Source organism: Temnothorax longispinosus, chromosome 4, assembly GCF_030848805.1.
Source record: "Temnothorax longispinosus isolate EJ_2023e chromosome 4, Tlon_JGU_v1, whole genome shotgun sequence".
Lineage (NCBI taxonomy): Eukaryota > Metazoa > Arthropoda > Insecta > Hymenoptera > Formicidae > Temnothorax > Temnothorax longispinosus.
Genome location: NC_092361.1, coordinates 12,684,258 through 12,705,701, shown reverse-complemented (window position 1 = coordinate 12,705,701; position 21,444 = coordinate 12,684,258). Strand labels below are relative to the sequence as shown.

At 40.2% G+C, this 21,444-nt stretch overlaps 2 protein-coding genes across 11 annotated transcripts; one reads left to right on the top strand and one right to left on the bottom strand.

Annotated features, from left to right (window-relative positions):
• Positions 1-70: 70 nt before the first annotated feature.
• Eif3i (eukaryotic translation initiation factor 3 subunit I) lies at positions 71-3,314 on the top strand. Its single transcript, XM_071776216.1, has 5 exons — positions 71-226; positions 618-864; positions 947-1,227; positions 1,315-1,515; positions 1,686-3,314. The coding sequence occupies exons 1-5, from the start codon at positions 224-226 to the stop codon at positions 1,932-1,934; spliced, it is 981 nt and encodes a 326-aa protein (XP_071632317.1). The 5' UTR covers positions 71-223; the 3' UTR covers positions 1,935-3,314.
• A 486-nt stretch (positions 3,315-3,800) lies between these two features.
• Positions 3,801-21,376, bottom strand: Mep-1 (zinc finger protein MEP-1). Of its 10 annotated transcripts, none has more exons than XM_071776202.1 (10): positions 21,203-21,376; positions 15,388-15,635; positions 12,487-12,586; positions 9,264-11,624; positions 9,051-9,139; positions 7,512-7,649; positions 6,506-6,682; positions 5,687-5,809; positions 5,371-5,475; positions 3,801-5,251 (listed from the first exon to the last, which is right to left on the bottom strand). In XM_071776202.1, the coding sequence occupies exons 3-10, from the start codon at positions 12,554-12,556 to the stop codon at positions 4,937-4,939; spliced, it is 3,378 nt and encodes a 1,125-aa protein (XP_071632303.1). In that variant the 5' UTR covers positions 12,557-12,586; positions 15,388-15,635; positions 21,203-21,376; the 3' UTR covers positions 3,801-4,936. The 10 variants fall into 10 exon arrangements, with proteins under 10 accessions (XP_071632303.1, XP_071632307.1, XP_071632304.1 ...); XM_071776206.1 differs by lacking the exons at positions 15,388-15,635; positions 21,203-21,376 and adding exons at positions 13,692-14,084; positions 14,186-14,438; XM_071776203.1 differs by lacking the exon at positions 15,388-15,635.
• Positions 21,377-21,444: the final 68 nt, after the last annotated feature.

Sequence of the window (21,444 nt, the reverse complement as noted above, 5' to 3'; positions counted from 1 at the left end):
GCGACTCACGACTAAGAGCCAATCACGTTCGATTGCTACTAAAAAGCGGTTGTTCTGCTGAACGCGCCCAAACGCGGCCATTTTCTATAAGAATTAAGAGGAAGGAGCTGGAAGTCTGGAAGGAGCCACTGGAGCCAGAAGGAGCGAAGTGTGGTCGATCGTGCACTGGAAAGGATTCTAATTTCTTGAGAAGATATACGATTGCAGATCAAAACGCTACGCGATGGTTAGTTTCTCTCACGCGCTGATTCCTACGTTATTATTTTTCCTCGTATCGGGGATCTGTTGCGAACTAATAGACCATGTGACAATTTAACCTCTACTTTTTGCCTCTACTTCTCTCTTCTTTGGGACGCATTCACGGAGCGCGCTATTTGGATTTTCGTTCTTTGAATCATGGTGCGATTTATTTTGCAATTTGGAACTTGCGTTCATCTCTTACTTTTGTGAAATAATTTTTTTTTTTTACATAAAATTATTGTCGAGTAGTAGGAAAAGAGGAGGAACCCGAGTCTCACTTGAAACAACTGTTTTAAAAAATTATCTAGCCATCCTATATAATCACCTTAACGGAAATTTTCTTTGCAAGTGCTAATGAAGAGAATTGTTTGTTTCAGAAACCCTTGATGTTGCATGGGCACGAGCGTGCCATCACTAAAATAAAGTATAACAGAGAAGGAGATCTAGTGTTCTCCGCCAGTAAAGATAAGCAACCGAATGTTTGGTATTCGCTGAATGGAGAACGTCTTGGTAGTTTCAACGGGCACAATGGCTCCGTATGGTGCATCGATGTCAACTGGGATACCACACGATTTTTATCCGGCAGTGGTGATAATACTCTGAGAGTCTGGGACTGTCAAACTGGTTTGTACATATGACAGAATTGTAAATAAATTTTGCTAGTGCGCCACATATGATCCGTATCCTTGCTTAATGTTGTTCACAGGCAAAGAAATAGGACAATTGACCACGAACAGTTCTGTAAGAGCATGTGGCTTTAGTTATTCGGCGAACCTCGCGGTATTCTCCACCGACAAGGCTTTGGGTCACCAGTGCGAGATGTTTATCATGGATGTACGAAACGTCGACTCCACGTTATCCCAGGAGGATGCAATCTCTAGGATCTCGGTCAATGGTCCTAGAATTTCTGCCATATTATGGGGCGCCCTCGACGAGACCATTATCACGGGTCACGAAGATGGTGAAATTAAACTTTGGGACGTGAGGGTAAGTGTCCTTATCGTTATCACATTAATTCAAAAGTATGAGTTGGTGAGTAAGTAGTAGTATAAATATTGTCTATAATATCTACAGACCGGAAAGAAGCTGTCCAGTGTTAAAGGTCACAAATCTCAGATAAATGATATGCAATGCAACAAGGATGGCACCATGTTCGTAACTGCATCCAAGGATCATACGGCGAAACTTTTTGATAGCGAGTCTTTGGTGTTATTGAAGACTTACAAGACAGAAAGACCCGTAAACTCGGCTACTATATCACCAATTTTTGATCATGTAAGATTTATGCCTCAGAATAGTAATACATTATTTTAATATTTGAAAAAGATATAATAGAGTATCAGTATAATTTCTATATTTACTATTATACACTATAATTTTCATTGAGTTTCTGTAAAAAAAAAAATACATGCCATATTTGCTAAGTAGACAATATTTTTCTGTAGGTGGTTCTTGGTGGTGGTCAAGATGCCATGGACGTCACTACAACATCCGCGCGACAAGGCAAATTTGATTCACGATTCTTCCATTTGGTGTTCGAAGAAGAATTTGCACGTTTGAAAGGTCACTTCGGTCCCATTAACTCTCTCGCTTTTCACCCTAATGGTCGTAGTTATTCCACGGGCGGAGAAGATGGATACATTCGTATTAATAATTTTGATCAGTCTTACTTCGACTTTCATTTCGAGTATTAAATTTATCAATCAAGGGACGTATGTATATGATAATATATATATCATTTTGTTAGAACATATGTTGTGTGTGTGTAATCATTTTTCCAAACTAAATGAGTTTTGGGGTATAAGTAGTAGTGGTGGTGATGTCTCCCCAAAAATACCAGTTGCAACTCTCAGTGAGTTGGGTGTGACTCCACTAGTATATGTCCAATTCGACTTTTTGTTAGAGCATTGATTGGCCGATAATTTAATAGAATTGTTTATAAACTTAGTCGGCGCAGCCAGGCACTCGCGAGAAAGCGCGTTTGCCCATGTGCGGCTGATTAGTATGGTGCTGGGCTGCCGGCTTGGTAGGTGCACATGCGGACACAACCAGAGTTAAAATAATTGCTTTTATAAAAGGAAACGAAAGAATTATTGTTCTCTAAACATAGACGTAAACGGATTACAATTCACTTCATATTTCTTTTACTCATAAATCTCTATATATATATAACTCTTATAATCAATTTTTTATAAACAGAAGTATACCACTGACACTGACTAGGAATCGACCGCTCTCATACCAATTTATCCTAGTAGCTTTTGTGGCAAGTGCAAACTCGAGAAATTATCCTGGCAATTGATATCAAATACTATTGTCAAATTTTATTACATGTTAGCGATAAGCAATGCTTTTAATAATTGTACGAAATAAATATTCCAACTTTGTATAAATATTTATACCCCACATTTCTTAAATTGTATATATAAATTATTTATTAAAAATCTGAAACTTTTTTTAGTTTTCAAAGCATAATTACATCAAATTACGTGTAGTGTCAAACGATATTTAACATCTATTAATAAAATGATTAAAATCATAAATAAATATTTATTGTAATGTACAATATTTTCACAAATATTGCTTGCTATAGTTTTGCTATGTTGTTTATATCTGTCAATAAGATGTTTTATCCAATAATCAAATCTTTTTTAAAATTATACACTTTTCTTTTTCATTTTTCGTTAGCTTGTTGCAATGGTAAATTAGCCTTTGATTAATTTTATTTTATTCTAAAAAATTGAAGTGTTTGATAAATAAACCAGAGTACATATTTTGAGCATTTGGTAAAAAAAATAACAATATTTCTTAATATTCTTAAACACAGATCAATCATAGATTTTTTAATGCATATTTTGTTTAATGAGAAAGCAGATATGTGTGTCTTAAAAGTCACGCTTCTTGTTCAGCATTAAACTTCCGTTGATCTCTGGATTACGATGCATTTTAAGATATAACGTATATAAAGGTTCGAAGTGTACTGCAAGAATTTTAATTCAATGTTGGTACACACTTTATTTTTATAATCATATAATATTGTACAAATTATTACAATAAACTATATATTTCTGTAATTATGTCTGTTTCTTATTAGTTTTACCAACATGGCTTGCCGTAAGCGTTTGGCAAGATAGTAGAATTAAATAATACAGCCATACAGTGCAAAAAATGCACCATCTCGTATTCTTCATTGATTACGATTTTCCTCTAAAATTATATCCTACAATAACAGTACAAAAAAATTATCGGGACAAATTGAAATTACTAAATTAAACCCGTTACTTCTTTTAACGACTATCTACATATTGATGTAATCCTATAATCGTTTTTCGGAGTGTATACAAGAAGAAAATGAAGTGAATCTCTTCTTGTGTACTATATGCTATTGCTATACTATATATTATAACTTTACATATTTATATATATAATATCGTAAGTGTTTATATTATATATATACATATATAAATGTGTAAATGTACGTCGCGTTGTGTGTGCTAACAGGATCAATGTTCAATTTCATATTCACGTCTATCGTTTATCAGAAAAAATGTATACACGAGTTGTGTGCCATCCTATTTTATTGATATATTTTTCTTTATATTATATCCTATATTAATGTACATTTTTGTTGTTCTTATAAGAGCGCTAAAATAAAACTGGATATTTTCTGTTTATTTTTTTTATTACAGTATACGCGACTAAAGGGTTCAAAAACCTATAGTAATATAGATACAATTTACAAGTTTCGATTTTAAAAAAGAAACAAGATTTTTCGTTTTACATCATAAATTATTTCATACACACAGTTTTATGAAATATCATAAATAAAGTATGACAATAAATTTTACTAACTGTTAATTAAAAAACGTATGATGGCGAAATGAAAGTATAGTATATATGAAGAACCAGATATAGTAGCTAGTATACACTTCATTAGTACCTGTGTACTTGTGTACTATAGATTCGCGAGACAGTCGTGGGCACTCTGGTCAATTAGTACAATTTATCGCATCGTATATCGTTCGGAAAGTACTTCGCAAACATGAAGTTTATCATCCTATGAAACCGGAGATTAAGGACAATTTCATTGTCCCAAAGTCATATTTAGCATCATAATAACAAAATAGAATAAATTCGAATATATTTGTCTTAGAAAAAGAATTTACATTATAGAGAATTCGCTATGCAAGAGAGTAATCCGTATCGTATCGCGCGTGACGTATTACGATATTATTCGTCGCACCGAAATGTAAATACACTTGATATTTCGCGCGTGAGTCCATATTACACATATAGGCGTTTATAGGTCGGGAGTATGCAGCTCTAGGATTTAACCAAGGAATCAGACTGAAGGCCACCCTTTAATGTTTTTACAGTCTATTTTATGTAGGTCCGATAACAACAATAAAAATTCTTAAATAAATATATATCGGTATAATCATTGATGGAATATTATTACGCAGTCAACTAGTTTCCTTGTTGTCAAGAGTCGTAAGTTTTTTCTTTTTCTTTTGCTTTTTTCCCCTCCTTTAGATGTTTGGAATTAATTCGCGTCTTAAAGCATAGTATACATACACATGTACACGTTAACGGCACGTTAACCACTGTACGTTCGCAGTGATCGGTATAGAGTACCACAAAGAGTTATGCGAAATTCGGTCGGACAAGACACAATTATCACTCAAGCTCATCATTGCTATTTTCCTCTGCCTTGAATCGCGCCGGATCTGGTGGTGGGTTTCGCCGGTTGCGGAATAATCGTGATCTCGTCGTTAATCTTCAACGGCTTTAAAAGTGAGTCGTTCGATCTGGACGACGGAGACGCAGGCGCGTTCTTCTTATCCATTACTCTCTTTGCTACGACACTATGCGCCGAGTATACGTGGTTCTCGAATTGCTTGTACATTCCGAATGTGGCAGTGCAAACTGTACACTTATACGATAGATGCGCTGGCTTTAATGTCATCCCGTGATCTCGAGCAACGTGATTTAATAATTTCCATTGATATACCTAGAAATCAACATGTACAACTCTCACATATAATATTCATATTTCTGTTTATGCTCTCTTGTTATGAAGTAACAAGATCTCTTGTTACAAACTAATTGATGCAGAAAAGATAAACTTACCCTGCCACAAGCTGGACAACGACCCGCATCTTTCCCTTTATTTGCTGCCTCTTGCATGCTGGATGTGACAAGCCCATGAGATCCTAATAAGTGTCTTTCCAAACCCTATTTACAGAAAAAGAATATGTTGTTATACAATTTCTGAATGTACAAATTTTGTTACAAACAATAATGATCGAACCGTTTGAAATTTAAATCAATGTACAGAAAATGCTATAAAAATATATCGATATATGTATATCTTTCAAGTGATAAAAGAAAAGTAATAACGTATTTTAATTTCAAAAATATTTTTATTTATTATATAAAAATTTACCTGATCTGTGAAGAAGCGGAATTGGCATTTCTGGCAGTTTAATGGAGGTCTGTTGTAAATCATCTTTGGATGTATTTTTACTTTGTGGATCCACTGCATATGATTTCGTAATTGTTCTAGATCCTAAAATAAGTACGATAGAATTTAATGCAAAATATTTCGGAAAGATTTATGTGTTATTATATATGTGATATCTTAATATATGTTAATATTATTCATTAGTTATCTATTATTTCTAATTTTGTTAGTATGTAATGTAATAATCTATAAAAAGCTATACTATATAATGTAACAATTAAAGTTCTTATATAGGATTGAATTTATTTTATAAATTTGAATCAATTTAAGTAATAGGTTATAATCGATAATCATATATATATATATATATATATATATATATATATATGTAGGTCTAGAGGTATGTTCCGGACTGTTTACGTTTTTTGAAATGTACAGTCCTGGAATATAACGCATATATATGTAATCAGATTCAAAAAATTGTCCCGAAACGTGCCGTAGGACATGAATTTTTTCCAGGACAGTCCTGGAAACTGCCAAATGTCCTGGAATATACCGATGTAAAAAAAAAAAGTCCCGGAACATACTTCCGGACCTACATATATATATATATATATATATATATATATATATATATATATATATATATATATATATATATATATATATATATATATATATATATATATATATATATATATAAGCTTTTGATTTCGTGTTGCTTTTTACAAATTTGTGCAATTTCCAAGCTGTAGTTGTCATAAAAAATAAGAATAAAGGTCTAATTCATTGTACACCCACCTTAATATATCCATCACAAATTTCACATATAACAAACGTATTTTTTCCTCCAGACTTCGAAGAAGTTCCTGATCCCGGGATGGAGGTTTGAGATGTTGTACGTGGTAGTGGAGTAATAGATATACTCGGCTGACTTAATAGCTTCGCTGTAGGATTTTTGGGACTGGCTGTTGTGTTCTGAAAAACATAAAGTGCTTGTGTTATTTAGGAAACACAAACTCGTGTCAAATCAATAATGTTACTTTTATACATCATATAAATATCTGTTTTATTAATATCCACCTAAAAAATTTTACATTAAAAGTGTACATATTTGTTATAGATTGCTTTCTCTTCAAACCGTAGGTGTATGCGTGTTATGTGTATTCTTTCAAAGTTCAATGACAATTTATCGAATATGTGAAACGTTGTTTTCAAATTTTATCTTTTCTATGACCACGTAACAATTACAGCTTATTATTTCTTTATCTTTAAGAAAAACATTTCCATTATTTCCATTAGTAAAATTACATATACATTAATTAATGAAAATTTAGCGTTTGCTACATACATACATACATACATACATACATACATACATACATACATACATACATATATATATATATATATATATATATATATATATATATATAGTGTAAATGTATAGCCATTCATATATATTACTATTCATACATGGACAGAAGGGTATAAAACATTACTATATTTATTTTAATCTATCACATTAATGAGGAACGTAGATGTATATATGTCCTTTAGATATTACGTGTGCACGTGTACTATTAATTACGCAGACTCGACCAGTTTGTAAAAAGAAATATGGGAGGAATACATTCTTTATGCGTAGTGTTAAAATTTTCAAGCGACTACAAGTTCATTCGATTATAATCAAACTTGGAGAATGTTAAAAGCCTTTTTTCGCACCTGCAAAACACATCATTCATGCGATCTCACGTATATCACAAAATCAGTTACTCTCCTTGGTTATTTTCCAATATTTATTTACCTGTGACGAGGACAACCTAGACAGAGAGTCGATTACGTTGGGTACAAGTGCAATTGGTGTGGGTTGACCGGAACTGCCGCCGCTACTGCTACTCACTCCCGAGACAGCCGACATGACAGTCCCAGAGCCACCCACCACCTGCCACCACCCATACATTTTTTTTACTTGTTCTTGGAACTTCAAATGTATTTTAAGTGTCAGTAGTTTGCGTGTGTGTACGCACATTCGTGAACATCGTTACGAAAAACCCGGAGATGTGTACGTTTCGAAAGATTGGCACGCGTCTACTACTGTACTGTTAAGCAACGTATATAATACACGAAACGTGTACTTTACGACTTTGTTATATATATTAGATGTAATTTGCGTTTAAGTTAACGTAAAAGTTCTCCTATATCTATCCTCGATAAAAGAATGTTTCGTACTATTCTGCGTGTGCCCACCATGAGATTACACTTGTATAAATACTCTACAACTATATTGACGTATTCCACGTCAGTGAATCATAAGTCTAATAATATTAGCGTTTCTATACAGTGAGAGATATCATTACTATATCATTTTCGTAATTAACTAGACAGCTTTCGTTAACATAACTGTTTACGTTGTATATTAGACACTGAGGAAAATTTGATGAGTATAGTCGAGAACTTTTCCACCTTTCTTTTGATGTAACCCACCTTATGCAGTATTCATAAACATACATTATTTTAGTGCATATTTTACGCTACTCTACTTATGGAGGATTCACATTGCGTCCGATGTTCGACGTACGACGATCCGACATCCAATAAGAAATTTTTGTCTCTAATAATAAATTCTGTTATTGGATATCGGATCGTCGTACGTCGAACATCGGACGCAATGTGAATCCTCTATTATACTTTGTTGAAGATATCGTGTAAATACTAACTTATGATAAAGTAAAGTTACGATATGTGCACATTTATCTATAAAATTCAAGATAATAGGGTATATAAATAACATAATACATACAAATATAATAATAATAGACGAGCAGTATACAATTTGATGCAAATATTCTGGATACACACAGCCATTAAACTTTTATGCAGCACGTGAATTGCGATTTCTTCTAATCTTACGAAGGGCATGACTTGTCATAATTTTCATCGCCCTTATGTGTTAGTAAGCATATTGAAATAATAATAATTTTATATATATATATATATATATATATATATATATATATATATATATAATACTATGGCAGTTTACAAATTATAATATGCAATTGTGATGTGTTTAATTTTTTCTAAAAATATAACAATAGATATATGGTCACCTTTTTAACGCGGATATATTGAATTAAAAACTCATTTACTTCACTAATTTCTCGTCTTATTCATATATTCATATAATCTTTATCCGATCTCCGTGAAGAACGAGTTTTTAATTCCTAGTCCGTTTCAGTGGCCAATTACATTTTACTTTATATCCTCATGTTAAGCTTAATTGTTAATATTTGCATGTGCACAACGAATACAAGTCTATAACATAGTAAAATGCTATTATTACCTGGAATATTTGGTTACTACCAAATTGGTATGACGTGGGTACCAATAAACCAGAGGATGTAGGACGATACATCATTCCTGCAACATTGTCTGAAATACAGCTTACATTAATATATCGCGGTCCAAATCCATTAAACGTGCGATGCGTACCGATCTGAGAGAAGATATATTTTCTCTCACTTTATTTTCGTTATATCTGCTGATAGGAATTTACCTTGCCGCATTGTAGTAGCACCTGGCCGCAATGTTTTCAGATCGGAATATCTCGGCTGCATCGGCGGTCGTCCTCTTCCACGGCCAGTGATCGGCGCGGGAAGCAATTTTGGTAACAACGGTTGTGGACCTTTGGCGCTCATCGCCATAGCTGCGAGCGCACTCGGAGTGGTCGGGCCGACGGGTCGCGCGCGATTTAACCGCGGTATCTTGGCTGGCGGCTCCCAATCTACCGCAGGCTCCAAGTTTCTTTCCGGTCTGAACTTCTTCGTGCAGGCGAGAATGTGCCGCGTCAATTTGCCCTTCTGATTGTCCTCGAACGGACAGTTCGGGCACTGGTGGAAAGCAGGACCGCGTTCCAATCTACCGCGAGTATTATGCTCCGCTTCCATGTGATACAGGATATCGTGAGGACTACGAACCTCCATCGGGCAGAAGTTACACTTGTAAACGTAATTGCGCATATGCGGCGTTTCTAGATGATGCTGCATGACTAATGTCGATTCCGTTTTAAAACTACAGAACTCGCATTTCTTCATCTCTAAGTGGAATGGTTCGTTATTTTCTTTACTAAACTCTAAATTCTTGATAAGTGAATTTATAGCTAATTGAGTCTCGGCCGATGTGCTACCCTTGCCTTGTTTACGCTTTTGAGTCCGTAAGAGATCAGTTTGCACATACTCCTGAACGAGGTTCATTCCAATTTGCATAAAGAACTTTCCCAATGGCAGGTCGAAGTATGTCGGTATTTTATTTCTGTCGTCTTGTCTTAGCTCGTGCTTGTCACTTATACCACTGAATCCATGCTCGATCAAGTCTATCGAACTGTCACCATCTCCGTCTCGTTTGGCTCTACCCTCGATGTCACTCTCATCAGACTTGTCGTTACCTCTTTTAATAATATCTAAAGAATCTTCTTTGTATTCTTCACTATCCTTACTTTCGTCAGTAAGTCTCTTCAGCTTCTCTTCCTTCTCCCATTCGTCGATGCTTCTCTCCAGTTTAGTGACAAACTCTTTCAATGGTTTCAGGGGTGGTTTCTCGTATACATAAGGTACTATGAAGGATGGTGCTTCAACCACAAACATATCGTCGGTCAATGTTGGTAAAATTGGCGGTACCGTCGGCGTAACTGTGGTCATACTAGTTTTCGGGCTCAGCTGTGCCGTTTTCGAAGTCATGGGTACTGGCGTGATGGTTGTTCTCATATTAGGGTACATCGTCTGCGTTGTCATACCGCCCATTGGGACAACCGAGAACGGACTGGAGTTGGAGACCGAGTGATGAGGTTTGCTATTACTCACGGGGACTCCACCGCGTCCCGAAAGAATGGAGTTTGTGTCTATTATAACTAACGTAGGTTCCTTCTTTCCGCCCTTGATGGATTTACTACCAGCGGCGATCTCTACCAGCCGTTTAGTATCGTTAACAACGATAGTAGTTTTACTGTTTCTGATTGGTGACTTCAGTTTAGAATTCTCCTTATCCTTGCTATCGATACCGGCTAACGGATCTTCCGGCTTAATCTCTTCTATGTCAGATCCATCGTCTACCTCCTCCTCCAACTCCTTCTCTATATAGCTTGTTCGTTTAATATTGCGCGAGCTTCTTCTCGGCGTGATACTACTAAGATCTATCTGTTTTCGCGGCTTTTTCTGCTTGGGATCTTTAATAGCACGTTCCATTGACGTATCATGATCGTTGCTCTTCGCGCTATCGGTTATCTCTTCGATGTCGGGACTGCCACAGCTTCCGTTCTCCTCGCAGAGCTTGTCATCCGATTTCTCCATGCTGTTGTCAGCGAGTTCACTACTGTCACAGCTACAATTTGATGACATGTCATTGTTGTCCCGTTTATCGATGGCTTTCTTCGAAATGAACACATCGTCATTATCCAGTTGTATTTCTGTAATGCTCTCGTCAAGACACTCTATGTCAGAGTTATTACTTTGTTCGTCTACCTCCATAGCTTCACAGGACGTGTTTTTACACTCGGTTATTTCAGTTTTAGACACTTCACTAGAATTGTTCGTCTCACTTACACCGCCGGGTGAGTTAGATACTTTAAAGTCATTTTTCAAGTCAAACGTTTCATCTTCCATACTAGGATTACCTACTGCTTCATTATGCTCACTATCTTCATCTTTTCCCTCTTCCATCTCGATTTCTCTTTCATGAACATCCTCGTCCTCCTCCTCCTCCTCCTCATCCCCATCTTCTTCCTCTTCCTCCTCCTCCTCCTCATCCTCTTCTTCAGTGATAATATCTTTCAACGTTGTCTTACTTGTGTTATCACTGGTATCCATATACTCTTCGTTGTCAGCACTATAGTTTCCATTGACACCGTTCGGAATAATCATATCTGCAAACATTTATAAAACATTTAATACACATGTAATCATTATTTATTAAATACTGTAATTATTTCAAAGCATCAATATAATAAAAAATATATATATCTTATAATTTATGATCATTAAAAAAAAAATATATATATATATATATATATATATATATATATATATATGTTTGGACTTTAATTGAAATTATAATAGAAAGCATATATCATTGCTTTTAATATATATTTCTGTTAATTTACAGTTTTTACTTTAATTAATAATTATTATATAATTTGTTTATTACAAATTTATTTTTTGCCTAGATATGAGGCTGAAAGAATTCACAGAATAATTGCAAAATCAAACAAGAGATATTAAGCAAAAATATTCTAAACACTAATATCAGTTACAAATCATGTAACAAAATCGTATGATGGGGGAATATAATTTCTCCATAGCATTTTTCTAAAAGCCACTTTCAAGCTACAACGGTAAATGGCAATCTTTAGCTAAAATAATGTCACATCTAATTACTGCCAAATTACAATCAGTAATAAATTAGATAACAATGCCATTGCCGCCTTATCAGTTCAATAAGACTTCACCGTGAAGTACGTAACATCCCTACAAATTACAACAGATACTTAAGCGTATTATATTACGTGTAAAGAATATGAAATTGTTTTCCCTTTATGCTTTCTCTCAACCAGAAAGCCCCCATGATATCGAAATAACATTGCGACATACAAAAGCGTCATGATCTACGAATTCTAAGGATCTACAATCCAGAGGATTCCAGGTGCGAACCAGGTCGTCGAGAGTCAATTTTGCCGAGTGTCCAGCGTCAGACCGTGTAAGCCACGGAACGGGCGGCCGTGTGCTCACCTTTCAAGTGCCTGTCAGGACTGCCCGGAGAAGAGTCCTTAGCGGCAGACTCCTCCAGCGTGCCCTCCATGAGTCCACCGTGGTCCGCCGCGCGGTCGATCTAAACAATTAACGAACACACCACTGAAACTAACAATCGGCAAGACGCGGCAAGAGACGAAGAGCGTTGCGCGGGCACCGCACGTTCTCCACCTTCGCGAGGACGGCGCGCGGAGGGAGCCCTGGCGGGGTTGCGAGAGGGGAGAAGGGAATTTTTAGCGGGGCCGAATTTTTCAAAATGGCGCTGCGAATTCCGCACTTGCGTCCGCTCTCGCTCCCATAACCAACAAACTTCCGTCGGAGCCCGAGGGGGTATCCGATGTCTCTCTCATGCGCGCGCGCGCGCGCACACACACACACACACACACACACACACACACACACACACGGCCGCACACGGGGAATGCTGCACCCGGGGCGTTTCGAACGATCATCGAACAAACCGCGACCGCGACCACGGCGACGGCGTCGCTCGGATCCTCCCGTTCAAGCGTTCACCTCTTCCTTCAGCGTGCGAGCGAGTACTCGACCTGGCCGTGCTTGCACGCGCGCACACGCGAACGGCCGACAACGAACAGACGCACGGACGGACGGACAGACAGACGGACGGACGAACGAACAAATGGACGGACGGACGGATGGGTAGGTATCCGAGACTCCTGGCCTGGCTCAAGGAAGAGAGACAGAGAGAGGGGCTCACACGAGAACAGTTAGCGTCGTCTCCCAGTTAGCGCAGTCAGTCACCTGCATTCGCTAACCACCGCTAGCGTCTGCGAGCGCCAGTCAGTCACTCCATCAGCTTGCCAGCCAGCCAGTCAGTCAGTCAGTCCTCGATCCCGACGTCCCGACCCTCCGTGCGCGCCGCCTCTCTCTCTCTCTCTCTCTCCTCTCTCTCCTCTCTCAACCTTCGCAACCTACCAACTTCTCTACACCTACACCCAGAAAGACCCCACACGTACGTACGCGGAGTATACGTGTACGCAGCGGTTGCGCGCGCGCGCGCAAAGCTTCCCGACGAGGCGTTCCACGTTAAACGCGACGGCGAGGATGGGTATGAGGATTTATGACGAGACGATTATACGTCAACCGCGTCAACCTCTCGAGGGATACGTCCGCGGACGACGTATCTCGCGAATCACCAGAATCCTGGATGGATATTGCGTTACCGTCCGCGGGGTACGTCGTCGTCTACGAGCATGACGGTCACATCACGAACCTCTCGCGACGTACCCCGGCGTCGCGAGGGGGCAGGGGTGGCGCTCCGGGGGACAGGAAAGCGGAGAGGAACCCGCGCGACGTCTCCCGCCGGAGAGGGGAAACGGCTGGCGGGATGAGAGGAGGAGAGGGAAGGAGGAGGAGGAAGAGGAGAAGGCCGCCAACCGGGATGGCGTCGACGTAGAGGTTATAACGCGCTACGTTAACCCCTACGTTAACGACGCGAGGTTAACCCGGGAAGAGAGAGAGAGAGAGAGAGAGAAAGAGAAGACAAGCGGAGTAGAGGAGGGGAGAATCATCGTCTGATCGGTTTGACAGATGATCGACGGTTCTCTGCCGCGCCGCTTGAGATTAGCGAAGCAGATGATCAGTACTCCACTCTTCAACGGTACTCGTTGATGCCGCCAGCCGCCTGGCTCTCACGGGGCATCACTCCCGCGCTTACCGACGCGAAACGCGCACGTTTTCGCCACGGCCCGACGTCGTCGGGCCCCGTTCGCGACTCGTGGTGGCTCCCGGAATTCCCTCCCGCCTCCCGGTATCTCCAGCACTGCGGGACGCTGCTGGTCCTGAACGTCACGTTACGCCGCACGCTCTTCTTGCACCTCGTCTCTCCTCTCTTATCCTTCCCTCTGTTCCTTCACCCTCGTTTCCGCGCGCGACGCGGCCGCTTCGCACTGCTCCGCGCGCGCCCGGGTGCGCGGAGTGCAGAAGGTGCACGACGAAGCGAGAACGGGAGAGCCTACGGCTCGAACGGGGCGAGACGAGACGAGTCAAGACGAGACGAGACGAGACGAGACGAGACGAGGTGAGGTGAGGTAAAGTGAGGCGAGGCGAGGCAAGGCGACTCCCAGCGGTGTTTACCGTATCCAGAGAGGCGCCTTCGGTCCCGGTCTCGAAATCCGAAAAGCGGGATTGCGGACGTCCTCGTTTTATCCTCGGCGACGGAGGCTCGTTCTTCCTTCGCGCGCCCCGACTCTGCGGGCTTGCGCGAACTCGAGACGACCTACGACCGTCAAGACGATACGCTCTTAACGCGATGCGCTCGACTCGACGCGTCGCCGAGGACGCGACGACGACGCGCGCTCGAGAGCGCAGGAGCGCGAACAGACGGACGGATAGACGGACGGGCGAGCGGGCAGACGGACAGGCGGGAGCGAGAGAGAGACGGAGGGAGACACGCATACACCGGTCGGAAAACGTAAAAGCTCATCCACGGCGACGCGGCCGTGCGTCACTCGACCCGTACATACGCGCGCAACGGCGAGGGACGCGGTCGAGGCGATCGCGTCTTCCATTCATGCCGTGCGTAATTCTCGCGCTTCTTTTCCTCTCTCGCCGTCCGCCTATTTTGAATAATGCGTCAGGTACGCTTCGATTCCTCCGGGTGTATGAGAGTGCAGAAGGTACAGGTGACGCGAGCGGACCTATCGCTGGCCGCAGGCTCTGGAGCAGTTTCCCCTCTCGACACTCTCGACGGAGGAGTTGAGGTTAATTTTTCGGAGCTCTTTCTTGGCCCCCCTTCGAGACGCGAATCGGCCCCTGTCTGTCTGTCTCCCGGCTCGTCCGTTCGTTTAACGATTCGCAGTCGGCAATCCCGATCTTTCCGGACCGCAACGCGGCCAACGGCGCATGGTATATACGCACCTAGAGAAGAAGAGCGAGAAGACGAAGATGACGAACGACGACGACGACGACAACGACGGCGGCGGCGGCGGCCACGGCGAGGGTGACGAGGAGGGTTGCCTACGCGAGCGTCGCGTGACGGCGACGTCGGTGACGGCGACGTCGTCGATGGCTGTCGCGCGCGGTGGTGTATCGGCAGCCGCGATCTTCCGAATATCACTCGATCGCTCGAGGGGGGCACGGGGTTACACGCGGTTTATTCACAAAATCTGTAAATAGGGAACACATTCATCGCTGATGATTGGCACACTAGAGGGCAGGCGCGCGCGACGGGTGGGAAGCGTTAAAAAATTACGATTCCAGGGCCGTAGCGAGAACCGCGGTTCGCCCCTTCCCTCCTCCTCTTCCTCCCCCCCGTCAACCCCGTGTCGTTAAAGGTCTATCCAGAGACTTGTACATTAAATATATCTATATACATATGCGTGAGCACAGAAAAATCGACCAATCGCGAGAACCCAACGCGGGGAACGCGGCGACAATATGGCATCCCTCATGCCGGATTTGATTAGGTAGTCGTCTGTGTGCGGCCTACGCGAATCCGTCTGGATAAACCTTCAGAGCGTGCAGCTGCGCGTTTTTTTGTGAGAAATACCAACGGCGAGGAGGTGGAGGAGAGAGGCGGCTCCTAGAAGAGATCGTTATCGAATAGGCCCGTTGCATGACTCCTGTATCGCGCTTCGCCCGTGAATTTACTCGAATCCCATATCTTTCGGGCGACAAAAATACGCGATCGAATATAAACGAATTACAAATATACGAGATGCTCTACCTCCCTCCCCCGAGCTACACTGCCGCATCGGTTTCTCCCCTCGGTCAAATTGGCGCCGACTTTTCCTCCACGAAAATGTTCAAGCGTCGAATAGCTTCCGTAATTAGCGGTCAGAAGCAACAGCACTTTTATAAAATTCCATAAAATAACGAAATCATATTCATCGATCAATTTATTTTTAGGACTCCACTTGGATTGAGTTCGAATTTAAGGTTTAGTGTATTATGAAGATTAAGGGTTTAATTTAATCCGCGATTAATTTAACCGGTAAAGTCGCTAAAAATAACATTTTTAATGCTAAGGCGAAGAATTGTACACGAATAATATCATAATAGACTACCAAAATCTAGTCCTGACCGAATTGGCGCTTCCTCTAAACTGATTGAAAAAATTCCATGTAATCTCTCTATATAATTTGTATAATATAATTTTTAATTTAACTATATGTATAATTATACATTTCGTTATTTCTGGTCTAATCGTTTTCTTTCTGCATATTAAATAACAAAAAATTAATAAACCTATTTATATTAACAAAACAGTACTTGATTTAATCACCAATTAAGTTAAACAGATAGTTTGGTCGAAGTCGTTCGAAGATACGTGAACTGTGCGAGAGATGTTGACCTGTCTCGATGGTCAGAGGAAAAATCGACCTCAAGTCGGCCAAGGAATGCGCGTATATAAGCTCTAATACAGCATATACTTCCAGATGCGTTTTATCTTAATTACTTTCAAAAGACAAAAATGAGAGTGCTAAAATCTTAACGAACAAAACCTGACATTTTTTGGGGTCATCTTATCGCAGCAAGACAATATCCAACAGGGAAGAGATTAGCTTTATAACGGTACAATGCCATGATGCCAAGAGGAGAAACGTGTGGCACTATGCACATCCTCCCATCCTTAAATTCTCAATTCTCGTTGTTTAACCGAAATAACGGTCTCTCCAAGAGACTATCGTGAATTTTTTAATTATAAAATTGATTGCCGATCGATTAATTAAATAATTGAATAATTGCATTTTATGACATATTCATAAGTTTTTGCATTCGGGATAACAAGCCTCTTTTTACTCTTTGAGGCCATCGTGCAGTGCCCCACGTTTCCTATAGTGAGCTTGACAGTTTGCGCCGAATGATGCATTTTTACGTGCATGTGTCGGGAGCGAGCATTACTTCGAAATCAATTTTTCGGGCCCTCGTCTTGTCCGCACGACGTTTTTAACTGTTGAAATCGTTACTGTGCGCTCTGACGGTATACACAGCGTTGCCAAGTTTACACGCAAAATCAATGCCGTAATAAAAGTAATAATAAAGCCGTTGAGTAAGAGCAAATCCTCGTATGCAAAATGGGGTTTTTTCGTAACGGAAGAATATTCTCGGAATCGCTTAATTTATTTGTTAAGGACATCTCGTCGCAGAATCGTGAATCCTCTCCACTAATTTAATATAATTAATAACTTTTGCCAATATATTTTTTTCGTCAAAAAGAACTACAAGGGGAAAGTATACCGAAAGTTAATTTGCCTTCGTTAACGAGAGAGAGATTAGCTATTTCTCTACGTACAACATACAGAAACTCAAGACAAAATTTCAAAAAATATCTTGAAATTTAGCAAAAAATGTTTTTTGTTTTTAAATCTATAATATAATATTTTCTACTGTACGGGAGTTTTTCTAGGTCACAGACCGTGTAAAGGAATTGAAGGAATCAGTGCAAGAACGAGATGCAGTCCCGTGACTGAGCTTACTTCTACGTTGTCCATATTTTTAAGAAAGTGTGGATATTTAAAGTATTTAAAATACGTTTGCGTGTATATAAAAAATAAAGATCGTACAAGATGCCACGCGTTTTTTAATGCCATAAACGTTCCCGTGCGGGTTGGAAATAAACTCTCCGATTTCTGAAATCTATTTCGGACACGAATCTGTATCCAGGGTAAATTTTCTAATTTATTGACTCACCTAATTCCCGTTCGAAACCTCTTTTTAATTTTAATTGCGATGAATCGAGGCCGCTGCTGTTTCTAGACTTGATCTTTTGCATTTATATTTGTTTGCGTTCGCATAAAAAAATATTTTCTTTCTGCATCGCGATTGTGACAGTCAGTTCGACGATCAACGATGCAACGTTTCCTTGTCACAGAAATGATACTTGCATCCGTGCAATTAATCGCATAACCGCGACGAAGTTGGTCGTTTTTAATTTGCCTTTTTTCTCTCGCGATGTTTTATTTTTTTTTTTTAGCAACGAAAAGGACAACAAACTGACTATAGCGCGTTTATTTGCAATCCTTCAAGGCAAGAACAGCAACGCGAGTACGGCAAACGTGACGGAGAAGCAGTATTTCTCACGATTTCACCATATCTCTGTTTAACACGTGTAATCCAACGCCGTTATACTTTTACCGGTGGTTCGCAAGTTTAAGATTAACAGCGATACGGTCACGCGCGCAAAGCTTCCAGTCTAAAAATTATTTATAATAATTTCATAGCAATAATAATAAGAAGAATGCCCGTTATGAAATCACAATTTCATTATAACATCTCGAATAAATGCTTCGGGATATTTTACTTTTTCGAAATTATAATTAAAAAAATTAATATATCAAGTACTAACGGAGCACAATTGACTTCGTTGCGACTGATGACATTTGATTTGACAACGTTACAACAGAAAACACGATAAATACGTATTGACGCGCGGATACTCTCGGAGTTATTAAGGCATGTTGTCAATGTGGATTATCTCGTGAATAGATGGTCTTTTTTTCGAAAGCTTTATCTTAATTTTCATAAAATAGGCGACTTTTCTTAATTTTCAAAAATAATTGTAACTCTTCGACCATCAATGACGGAAATATCCGCACATTCAAAAAAGATTTATACCGGAACAATTAGAACGGGATACTATATTTTTATGTTTTTGAAATCGCTGAATTCAAATCTGAAATCAAAATTGCAAAATTCAAAATGGCGGATCCAATATGGCGGACCGTCAATACAAAAAATTGTTCATTTGCATAAAAATTTTAATTTATTGAAAACTGCTGATTTCAAATTTAGAATAAAAATTCAAAAATTTAAAATGGCAAATCCCCAATATAATGGGCAAAAATTTCAAAGTATGATTTAATTTTGAAGGGTTTTTAAAACTGTAAATTCTGTTTTTAAAATTAAAATTTGTTAGTTTAAAATAATGCGATTCAATAACGGCCAAAAAATTTAAAATATTAAGTACTCGATTTGCATAAAAATTGATTTAAGTATAAGAATTTTTATAAATTTTTACGTTTAAAATATAAATCTAAAATTTTAATAGAAATTTAAATTCAGTCACTCAAAAAATTCCCAGCAAGTATCCTTTTTATAATTTTAATTTTTCGACTATTTATATTTTATATTTTTATGACCAGATATTGTATTGAATTTGCGACTTGCACTTGAAAAAGGCCAAAACCAATAATCGAAACGTTGCGAAGATTACGATTTAATAAATGTGGTCAGTCGGATCGAATTAAACAATTATCTTTGTTAATTATTACTGGCGAAGAAAAGGATTACTTTTAATCTCTAAAAATTGAGTTCCTGAGATCCAAAACGAAAATTTTTCGAACTACGAACGATCGGTTAACAATCAATGAAATTTCAGTTATTAATCTCAATTAAGATCGTGTATATCATAGGTGAACATGAAAAGAAAGATATTGATTTCAGGCTTTTTGAAAGCAAACTTCTTTGAGTGTCGTCGATGTTTCTTTGACGACTTTCGAAGAGTTTTGCTCTCGAAAGTGATGTTTTCTAACATAAAAGAGAGGATGTGTGTGTAAACAGTGTCCGTGTTCCGATTCTAAGATGTTATTGTAAACGATCTATGACGATATCCTGTTATACTATATATGTTACAGTTTTCACTTTTATGTTAGAAAAATTTAAATAGACATAGATTTTACAGTTTTAACTAATATAATAAATTTCGATAAATTAATTTCAGTAGGATGTCCGAAATTTCCCTCTCCCGCGTTTTCCTCTTTTTATCCGTCGATTTTCTTTCTACGACAAGAGCGAAGGAGAATCAAAGTAGAACCCAATTGCTGATAAATCACCGACCAAAAAACTGATGATTCTAGATTAGACTGTTTTTCTGTAACCATGTAAGAGATTACTCCTATCTCCACAAATCTCGAGTGTTGAAATTATCGCGCAGCACAACAAAAAATTTAAATCGCGGATATAAAATCGGCGATCCGAGATCCTGAAGCTCCTGTATTTTACAATCAAAACTCCCTATCCTGACCACCATTTTGGGTTCCTGGCATTGTTTACCGATGCAAGCGTGCCCGTCATTACGGCCACGAAGTGCAGCGAAGAGAGGAAGTTGGTACACAATACATGGGTTCGTTCGCACAGGAGCGAGTCCAAGAGATTTCTGCACGGTGGGGGACGAAAATGCGGCGTGGAGGGGAAGGAATCGGAGAGAGGTGACGGCGGTGGGTGGCGGGCGCGAGAGGCGCGGAGCACCTGGCCGCTGGCGTCTGGCGGACGTGATACAGCCCTGACATGTCGTTCTCCACGAGCGTGTCGCAAGCGTGCCACTAGCGTGTGCCGCGTTGAGAAAAAGCGTACGGGATCGAGCCGATTCATACGGGGCAACCGATGCGGCATGCGATCATGCGGGGCACAAGCTCGCATTGCATTCGCGCTCTGACGCTCTCTTTCTCTCTTACCGCTCGTTCGTGCTCTTTCTCTCTTCCTCGCTCGTCACTCTCTCACACACACATACACGCGCACGCACTCACGCTCACGCACACCACGACCGCGAGCGGACTGGTCGCAGCTCCCGCCTCCCGCCATTTCTACATGACGGCCGCGACGTGCCTGTCGAACAGCTGCCGACCGCAACTCTCGTCGTGCCCCCCGAACGAGACGATCGTCGTCGCAACGCACGCGACACACGCACTCCGTCTCGCGCCGGATTGCCGCGCTTATTTAAATTCACACTGACCGTTCGTTCCGCGCGCCGGCGAACACCTGCGGTGGCACACGCGGCTCCCAACGTCGCCCACGATACGTCGGCGTTCCTCGTGCGTGAGCCGACGACCCGCTCGCATGCACTTGGTGTTTATTTCAGCCGCGAGACGCAGGACGTCACCGATCCACTCCTCTTACCACCGTCGGCGAAACTGCAAAGATGGCGACCGCCGTCACGTGACCCGCGATGTTTTATGACGTATCCGCGAATATTAA